This window comes from Martes martes (genome assembly GCF_963455335.1).
Source record: "Martes martes genome assembly, chromosome: 9".
Lineage (NCBI taxonomy): Eukaryota > Metazoa > Chordata > Mammalia > Carnivora > Mustelidae > Martes > Martes martes.
Window position 1 is genome coordinate 100,711,314 of NC_137896.1, and position 10,250 is coordinate 100,721,563.

Here is a 10,250-nt window from a genome sequence, read left to right on the forward strand (position 1 = left end):
CCCTGCCCTCACGCGGGGCTCACAGGCACTGTTCCCAACAGAGTAAGGTGGCTTTCTCTCCCGAGAAACCTGTAAAAGCGCACGGGGCTGCGGGAAGAGTTATCTACTGCTCCCATCAGGCCACAGGAGCACCTGGGCCTCCAGAGGAATGCAGAAGCCCACTTCCTGTCCCAAGAAATCTGCATGTCACGAGACCTCGGGTGTGCATATTCAAGTCCGGAGGGCGGCTGTCCCAGGCTGTCCCAGGCTGTCCTAGACCTCAGAGCCCTCGCGGGGGTAGATGAGGCTGTTGACCATGCTGAAGTTGTAGAAGGAGCTGCTGAACGGGCTGCTCTGACCCCCGCCACTGCTGGTGGGGAAGGGGCTGTAGTAGGAGGACCTCTGGCTGCTGCTGCCGTTGCTGGCGCCGTTGCTCAGTGGCAAGCCGTCTGGTGGGGCTTCTGGGACAGAGCTGGCGGGGAACGCGCTGCTGGAGGCCAGGGGGCCCCCCTGGATCCCTAGGTGGCGGCCAGCGGGGACGGCCCGCGGGGCGCTCCCACTGCTGCTGACACTCAGGGTGCTCAGGCTGCTGAAGAAGGTGTTGAGGCAAGGGGTGGAGGAGAGCAGGGACCCTCCTGGGGAGGAGGCAGTACTCTTGGCGCCCTCGGGGGACTCTGGGGACTGGGGCGGCCTTAGCAATGCGGGGGGGCTGTCTCCTTCGGGCTTCCCACCCACGCCGGTCCCCAGTCCCGAGGAGAGCCCTTCTTCCGATTTTGTGGTCCCTGCGGCCACCGTGGAGGTGCCGCTGGCTTCGGAGCGGCGCTTGCGCTTCCGACGGAAGTTCCCGTTGTCAAACATTTTCTCACAGTTCGGATCCAGGGTCCAGTAATTCCCTTTCCCTGTGGAGAGGAGAAAGGCATGCAAGTCAGAGAAGTGCCCAGCTCAGGCCCATGCAGTCAGCTTCAGTTCCACAAGGAGGAACACAGACTCTCGTAAGTGCGGACCGAGATAAAGCTTATCCTTTCGGGGAGACCTTGCTCTTCGCCTTCAAGAAGAAATCTAGAACAAAGGTGTTCTGGCCATTTCCACCTCCCCCTGGCAGTGTCTGCTACCTAAATCTTAAGACCTGATTCTAGGCCCAAGACACTTAATTACCCAACACCTTCCCCTCCGGATCCATACACTGTGCCCTTGCAAAATCTTGGTGCTCCTTAAATGCAAGCCTACATTTCTTTATTTACAGAAGTAGGTGTAAGGATAACACCCATTTCATAGACTGACGCGAGGGTTAAATGCTGTCTCCACAGAGTAGCTGGCACACAGTTAGCAGTGAAAATCACTATCTGTTATCATTGTTATTGGCTGAGAGGTACACTTTTTGTCCCTAAAACAAACAAAACACACACACACACTCCACTGGAAAAAGCAACCTCAAATACCCAACCATTTGTCTTGCCAAACAAAAATTACAAAAGTTACCACTGAGCCATCAGTCGTTTTAACAACTTGGGTAACATTGTTCATGGTATAGGAAGCTCCTGCAGTCTACATGCCACCCCCCACATTGAGCAGCAGAGGCCCTGCATCCCTCATCCCGCAGATCTCAGATCAGAGCCTCAGGTAACGCATGCAGAGCCAGTCTTCTGCTTAAAAAACTTCCCCCACTCCCTAGTACAACTGAGGTAAAAAAGACTGTCACTTGGAGGATTTTCTCTCTCAGTAACTTTTATCATTTCCAGTAAATAGAATCTTTGACGTGTGAAAGCACTGCTCAGCACTTATCCCATCAAGTGCTTTTACATCGACAACTTCTGCTGCCCCTCACAGCTCTGTGGAGGAAGCACTATCAGTGCCTCCATTTTTCAGATGGCGAAACTGAGGGGCGGACGGGTTAGTAACCTGCAGTATTCCCAGTTGGCAATGGGGATTTAAGGGATTTAAGCAGGCTGACTCTAGACTCAGCATTCTTACCTAACCACTGTGTTAGGTTGCCTGCACAAACCAGCACACACCCCTCCAAGCCCATTATCTTCATTAACACATTTTTTGCAAATAGTTGCAAAAAGAAAAAATTCTTATTCATACAACTACCATCTAGATGGTAGTACCTGCACTTTTAAGGATATCTGATATTGGGCCCCTAAGTCCCAAAGGCTTTGACAAGACACTGGCTAAAGACACCAACTTTTTAGAAAGTCTAAAAGAATATACATGACAATTAATGTGATAATCTCGGGTGATTCAGAGGCCAGACTGGGATCCCAGCTGCACCTTCCAAAACTGTACATCCTGTCCAATACAGTAACCACTTGCCACACATGGCTGTCGGGGACTTGAAAAGTGGGTAGTCCAAAATGCCAAGTGCAATCAAACACACACAGGATTCTGAATACTTAATACAAAAAAAAAGGTATCTCAGTTAAAATTTTTATATTTGGTTTATGCTGAAACAGCAGTTTGGGCGACTTAAAAATAGTAAAAATAATTTCATCAGTTTCTTTTTACCTTTTTAAATGTGGCTACCAGAAAATTTGCCATCACATGTGATTTATACTGTACTTCCATTGTAAAGCTCCCCTCTAGAATACATTGGGGGTTAGGGGGGAACACTCCAGACCATTTTACACAAAATCCTGGATCTCTGCAGGGTGCAACTGAAACCATTTCATTTCTCCTTTGCCCATCACACCTCTGTCCCCTTCCTGGTTGCCAGAGCCTTCTGAAAACCTCAAGTATAATCGTGTTTCCCTTCTTTTTGGGTCCCCCCCACCCCTTCTCAGGTAGAGGAAAACCATTCACAGCACTCCATTGTAACCCAGCCCTCCCCAGCGGAGGGCTTAGATCAGAACGCAGCAAATTCGGGGTTTTCATTTTTACATTTGGAAACGGTTAAGGCCCCGAAACCACAATCTGCAGGACCCCAGCTAAAGCTCTCTGATTCCTCTTGGCCCTGTGTCCCGATGCCTGTGCCACTACCCTCATAACATTTCTCTCAAGGTAGGCGCTTAAACGTTTCATGAAGGACACCGTTGATCAGGTCTTAGGAACCTGGGGCAGGAAGAAGGGCACCCAGAGACAGCCTGAAAGGCCTGCTGTTGCTCCGTCTCTCACCACCTCTTCCTTCCGTGCAATGGGATGTGATTCTCAGCTCACCTGAATCCCTTTACAGTTGTCCCTTATCTGAGATCGCACACGCGTTCTTATTGCTAATCTACCTCCCTGTGCCTTGGACCGTCCCTTCAACCGGCATGGTGAACACCACCCAGGGGTGGCTTCCCATCTGAAGATACGGTCTTTTTCCTTCTCTAACTGGCCAACCTCCGCGCTCGCGCGCGTGTATGTGAGAGCGTGTGTGGGGGGGTGTAGGGGGCGAGCTCCGCCCCCACCAGCTCCCCGCTCTGAGGACCCTCTCATGGTTCTCTTTGTCCTCCGACTTGCCCTCACCCCGGCCAGACGAGGTCGGAGGTTCGGGTGGTGGTTCCCCACCCCGGCTCCCATCCTCAGAGAGGACTCTGCGTGGAGCTTCAAGTCAAGCCCCACGCCGACGCGACCCCTGCCCGCGCGCCGCTCCCCTCCGCCCCACTTCCTGCCGGGCAGCACCTGTCCCGCGCCCTCACCTGGGTCGTCCTCGTCGCGGGGCACCTTCTTGAAGCAGTCGTTGAGCGACAGGTTGTGGCGGATGGAGTTCTGCCAGCCGGCCTTGCTGCGCTGGTAGAAGGGGAAGCTGTCGGCCACGAACTGGTAGATGTGGCTGAGCGTGAGCTTGCGCTCGGGCGCGCTCTGAATGGCCATGGCGATGAGCGCCGAGTACGAGTAGGGCGGCCGCACCATCTTCATCAGGTCCTCGCGGCTGGCCATGGACAGCCAGCCCAGCTCCCCGGGCGCGGCGGGCCCCGCGGGCGAGGCGGGCGCTGCGGGCGCGGGCTGAGCGAAGGCCCGCTGCGCGCAGCCGAAGGTGCCGGCGGCGGGGGCCGGCTGCAGGAAGGGCCCGGCGGCGCCCCCAGGGGGCGGGGGAGGCGGCGGCGGGGCGCCCAGGTACGCTGCGGCGGCGGCTGCAGCGGCGGCGGCGGGCGGGCCGCCCACGCCCGGCCCGTTGAGCCACAGGTAGGGGTTGGCGGCGGCGGCGGGCGGCGCGGCGTAGTCTGCCAGCCCGTAGGGCGCCCTGGCGGCCGGAGGGGCTCCCGGGGCGGCGGCGGCGGCGGTGGCGGCAGACGGGGGCAGACCGGGCTGCGAGTAGACGCCGAAGTTGTCGCCGCAGTAGAGAGCCATGTCGGTGGCCGTCGGCGGGTGCGGCGCGGCGGCGGCTGCGAGGGGCGAGCGGGGCTGGTCTCGCCGCTTGGGCGAGAGCATCCCTTTAGGGGCCCACCCCGCGGCCCCGCCTCGGCCCTCGCTGGGCGACCGGTGCTCGGGGTGGGGGTGGGGGGGGTCGGCGGCGGCGCGCGGAACGCCTGCGGTTCGGCTTCTTATAACCGTCTGCGGCGCGGCTCCTCCCGGGCCGGCCCGGGGCTGGGCGGCGGCCCGCGGGGCCGGGGCTCTCCACGCCCCCGCCACGCCCCACCTGCCCGCGCAGCCCCGCGGAGCGCGCCCCAGCCCTCGCACCGCCCGGCCGCCCCCGGAGCCCCTCCGCCCCGCCCCCGGAGCCCCCCGCCCCGCCCCCGAGCCCCTCCTCGGCCGGCGCGGGGAGCCCGGGAGCCCGGGGGAGGCCGGCGCCTCCAGGTTGAAGGCGAAAGGCATCTCATTCCCAGCCGACGCGTTCTTAGCCCAGGAGAAGAAAGGAAATAACGAGTTGAAACCCAGAGAAGAGAACCCAAAGGTTACAACTGTTTTCCAAAAAGTCCCCTAGAGGAGTTTGGGTGGCCGCGCAGACCACCTGCCTGGCCCCCTGTGGTTTTCTACCTCAAGCTTCTGCACCTTTTGTCATTGAGTTACTGGATTCCCGGCCAGTTCCAACAGATCGGCTTCTAGCCGAAAATAATAGAAGCAATTAACAACTCTCTGGGGTATACGGTAGATTTTATTACTGGGCATCCTTGGAGTGTCCCCTTCTCCCTCAGGGATTCTGTGACGGGAGGGACCGAAATCGGTTTTTAATTTTTCTAACCGTGTCTCTAAACGCATAACTATATGTTCGTTCACATTCGGCAAGTATTTGTTCTTTTTAAGTCCGGTTTGTGCAGTCCTTTGGTGTGATTTGTTTTCTTCAAAAACAGAAGGGCGTGTGTTTTCAGAGACATTTAAATAAGTGGGTTCAGAATTAGCATTTTAAAGCCAACTGTAATTTAAACTGTGCCAGAAGCGCTCGTTTACAAAAATGGTCTCAACGAATTATGGCATAGGACTTGCTTTCTACTTTTCTAAGTTTTGAAATGCGGTTCCTCCCTGGAAAAACAAGCGAAACAGGTAAAATACTGTGGCGACCCCACGTGCCCCGCAATCGTTATTTATTCTCTCCGAACAATAATAAGAAAATTGTTTCTCTTACAGTTTAAAATTATTCCTAAATGTGTTCTTAACAGGTGACAAGTCTGAGAGTTTCACTTAAGCGGGAAGGGGGGGGAGCGCATTTCTGTTTGCCAACTGCAGACGGAGAGTTAAGAATATTTACTAATTCGGAAATCTACCCCCCCATCTACTCCGCATTTATTTTCGTGTTATAAATTTAGTTATGTACTTTACAGAAAACTATTTTTTTCTTCTGTTATCTCGTTCCTTAAAAAATGACATCCAGAGATATTTAACTAGTCGTGATACCCAAAATGCAAACCACGGTTCAAATGTAACTATTTTTCTTATCTTTTCTGGAACCAGAAAAGAATTATTCTCACCTCAAAATTTAGGGCGCTGTTTCTTTCAATCTCTCGGCAAATGCTATAGAATGGAATAGTGTTTGTTTAAGGGTCTAAATTTTCTTTATGTAGATAAGCACAGTGTTGTGGATTTTTTTCCCCTCCTTCCCAAATAGTCTCAAACAAGGTGGTTTTGTGACTTCTCTTGGGATGTTAATAATGATGACAACTATAACCCATGAAATTTGAAAGCAATTTTTTAATAAGTTATAATGCCCCAATTTAATGTTTGTTCGTAAGTTTAAAGGTCTAAATATAAAAGAGAAAGTCCAAAAGAAAAGCTAGGAACCGAGATGGCAATAAATTAGAAAACATTTGAGACCATCTCCCCTTTCGTAACTGATGTCCTTACGCCTATCACACCTTCCCTCACTTTTTAACAAATTGCTTGTGTATACATACTTTGCAGTTTTTCAGGGTTGTTGTTTTGTTGTTTGTCTAATTCTTAACCCAGTAGCTCCAAATTATTCTGAGTAAGAGGCCATGATTGCAGATTATTGTTTCTTGCTTTGATTAAAGGTTCTAACTACTAGCTATTTTTGTTCCTTAACTACGTATTATCTTTAGCGGACTTTAGTTTTACTTAAAAATGACAGAGCCACCTAGTGGCTCTTTGCCTCTGTTACAGCAGACATGTGGCAGGGATCTGTAAGGCGGACACCCCCTCTAGGGTTTGGAAGTTTTACTTTTCTGTTTTCAATCACGTCTTAATTAGATAAGCTTAAAACTATTATTGGTCAATAGCCTGCGGCTTTTCAATGTCAAAGTTAAAATAATTTTTAATCCCTATTTTTAAAAAAGGATTTATTTATTTGAGAGAGAGTGGGGGAGGGGCAAGGGAGAGGGAGTGGGCAGATGCCCATGAGTGAGAATCCGACTCTGGGTTCAATCCCATGACCCATGAGATCATGAACTGAGCCGAAACCAGGGGTCAGAGGCTTAACCAACTGAGCCACCCACGTGCCCCAATCCCAATTTTTTTAAATTAAATTTTAAACATTTGGTGCACTTAAAAAAAAAAAAATCAACAGGATAAAAAATGTGCTTGAAATGCAAGCTCCCCATAATAAGATTTTGTCAAATTGCTTTTTCACAAAAAGATAAGTCAAGGCCATTGATTAATGCTTCTATGGCGGTGTGAAATAGGGAGGCTATCACATGTTTTCATCACTGGCAAATAAAACGCTTGGGGGGGCGCCTGGGTGGCTCAGTGGGTTAAAGCCGCTGCCTTCGGCTCGGGTCATGATCCCAGGGTCCTGGGATCGAGCCCCGTATCGGGCTCTCTGCTCAGCAGGGAGCCTGCTTCCTCCCTTCTCTCTCTGCCTGCCTCTCTGCCTACTTGTGATCTGTCTGTTAAATAAATAAAAAATCTAAAAAAAAAAAAAAAAAAAAAAAACGCTTGGGGAAAATATGATAAGAGGTAAACTCTGGTGTCAGTGGAGATGAAAAAGGAAACAGAGGAGGTGAGCAAAGAACTCAAGAAAACTCAAATTGTAACTAGAGAATATAGTTTTGGGAATCATGGAGAGAGGATACTACTACCACATAAGCGAAAATATAGAAGATTAATTAGTGCATTTATTATTTTGGTGATTTAAGAAAGGATGTTGAAGGGCATCTGGGTGGTTCAGTCGGTTAAGCGTCTGCCTTCAGTTTAGGTCATGATTTTAGGATCCTGGGATTGAGCCCCACATCATAGGGCTCCCCAAGGCCTTCTCAAATGAAGGCTGCACTCCCCCTGCCTTCCTTCCTGGGGGCCCAGGGGGTGTTCAATCCCTGCTCCCACACATTAGCCTGGGTGGCTCATCCCACCCCTTGCCCCCTCATTTCCAGTCACCCAACTCCTGCTCCCCAAATCAGTCACCCACTCTGCTGGGTGTTCTGGAAGATAGAGACTGTGTCATTCCCTGCTCCCTTTCTTCCAGCACTAACAATTAAGGAATCCGGACCAAATACCTAACTCTGTGTAAAGCCCCTTACCTGCATCATCTCATTGAATTCTCATAGCCATCCTGTGAAATAAGAAAGAAACCATATTTTATGGTTGAAGTCACAGAGAGAAAAGTTAAGTAACTTACCTGTGGTCTCCCAACTTCTAAGAGTGCAGCCAGAATTCTAGCCCAGCTGGCCGGCTGAGGGGCCCCCTGGGAATCACGCTCAGCTGTAACTGCCTCCTGCATTATTTCCCTAGAGCCTGGTCCAGTGCCTGATTTTGGGACATGCTCAGTTATCATGTGCTGCTTGAATAAATTGAACAGTTAAAAACCGTTAGATGGTATCAGCTCTATACACTACAGATGGTGTAATCCCTAGAACATTAAATAGTGCCACCTCTTACCCTCTCTTTTTACAGTGGCTCTCTCATCAAAGGCAACCACTTGCCAGCAGTGTCTTATGCTCTCCAGAAAACATTTCGAGGTACTTACTGGTCCAACTCTGTATGCATTTAAAAATGTCCAAGAATGGAATCTGTGTTACTCACTTGGCTCTGCACCTTCTCCTTGCATTAATATATTTTGAAGAACCTTCAAAAACAGCCCATATGTCCATATGTCTACCTCGTTTTGTTCATCTGGTGTTCCCTTTCCTAGGATATTCAGTGGGGACCCCCCAGTATGGCTGTGTAGATGGTTTCTAGCCTGTGTCTGTTCTAAATTGGGGGTGCCCCTCTGGACCTGTTAGGCAATATTTTGAATGTAACCTACTTTTGATGGATCTCTGGATTATTTGTATCTGGATTATTATTAATAATCTCTGGATTCTTCTTCTTTTTTTAAAGTAAGCTCTGCACCCAACATGGGGCTTGAATTCAGAACCCCGAAATCAAGAGTTATATACTCTACTGACTGAGCCAGCCAGGTGCCTCAGGATTATTACCTTAAAAAAAAAAAAAAAAAAGATGACTTAATTTACTTGTGATAGTAAATTCCTTGCTGGGATTTGCTGGGTCACAGGATATGTACCTTTAAATGTTTGATTCTGACAAATTGCTCTGCCACAAGGTGGCCCAGTTTATACGACCCCTAGGTTCCCCAAGGATGCCTACTTCCCTTCACCTTGGCTAAGGCTGGATTTGTTCAGTTCTTTTGTTTTTTGCCAATCTTAAAAACACAGAGGCATATTTTGAAAAAAAAATGTTTTGGTTTTTTTTTTTCCTTATGAATGAATTTAAGTACCTAGTCATTTTAAATTTTTTTTTTTTTTTTTTTAGGTTTTGTTTATTTGAGAGAGAGTGAGCAAGCATGAGCCAGGGGGAGGGACAGAGGCAGAGAGAGAAGCAGGCTCGGAGCCAGGTGTGGGACTCAAGCCCAGGACCCTGGGATCATGACCCGAGTGGAGGGTAGACGCTTAACCTACTGAGCCATGCAGGTGCCCCTTTAATTTCTTTTATATGAATTGCCTGTCGTGAGCTTTCACCCATGTTTCTACATTTTTTATTATTTATTTATTTATTTATTTATTTATAAAAGATTTTATTTATTTGACAGACAGAGATCACAAGTAGGCAGATAGGCAGGCAGAGAGAGAGAAGGAAGCAGGCTCCCTGCCGAGCAGAGAGCCCAATGCGGCGCTTGATCCCAGGACTCTGGGATCATGACCTGAGCCGAAAGCAGAGGCTTTAACCCACTGAGCCACCCAGGTGCCCTGTTTCTACATTTTTAAAAAGTGAATGTTTTTGAGCTCCTTGCAATTAAGGACATGAACCCTTTTTACTCCAAGGCATTGCAAATCATTTCTTCGGTAAAAGTATCTCTTCTCTTGGTGTATGCCATAACACATTGTCCTGGTTTTCTTTCTCTCTTCTGTATCTACCAAAAGGACGTGTTTCTCATCTCATTCTTTGAATATGGTTTTTTGTTCCCTCAGATTCCGAACCTTGGCCCTCTTCTTTTCCTCTGTACGTTCTTCATGGGTTGTCACATCTAATCCCATGGCTTTAATCACTGGGGTAGACATGTTGTAGCTGTTATTGCCTGTTTGGCAACTCTATAAAAAAACACCCCTCCATTACTTGAGGGGTCTTGAGGTTTGCATGGGATGGACTATTGGGCAGGGATGGGCCATTGGGCTGGAAACTCCGACGTGGCCCTCGCCAATGTTATTTTTTTCCTACACTAATGATTTGTTTGAGGTGGGTGCGCGATTTGAAGTAAGTCATTTAAGACTTTCTTAGAACTTCTACTGGGATTATCAGGAAGAAGCTCCTTTCTTCACATGGATTGGTTGCGGTACAGAGGTTATAATCCTGAAATGGCCATCTTTGGTATTATAAGGGAGACTTTGCCTGAGAATGTAGGTGACACCAAGTAAACCTGAGTGACAGAAAGGGAAGACTCATCCTGGATCCAAGATTTGAATCCCTTTACCCGGGATCTTCCTTCATCCCCTTGCTTTCTTCAGCCAACAAATTTCCTTTTAGATTCA

General features: G+C 49.4%; 1 protein-coding gene across 1 annotated transcript; it reads right to left on the minus strand.

Moving 5' to 3' along the window:
• Positions 1-252: 252 nt before the first annotated feature.
• Positions 253-4,329, minus strand: FOXI3 (forkhead box I3; the record flags this gene model as incomplete). Its single annotated transcript, XM_080813998.1, has 2 exons — positions 253-878; positions 3,597-4,329. The coding sequence occupies 2 exons, from the start codon at positions 4,327-4,329 to the stop codon at positions 253-255; spliced, it is 1,359 nt and encodes a 452-aa protein (XP_080670124.1).
• Positions 4,330-10,250: the final 5,921 nt, after the last annotated feature.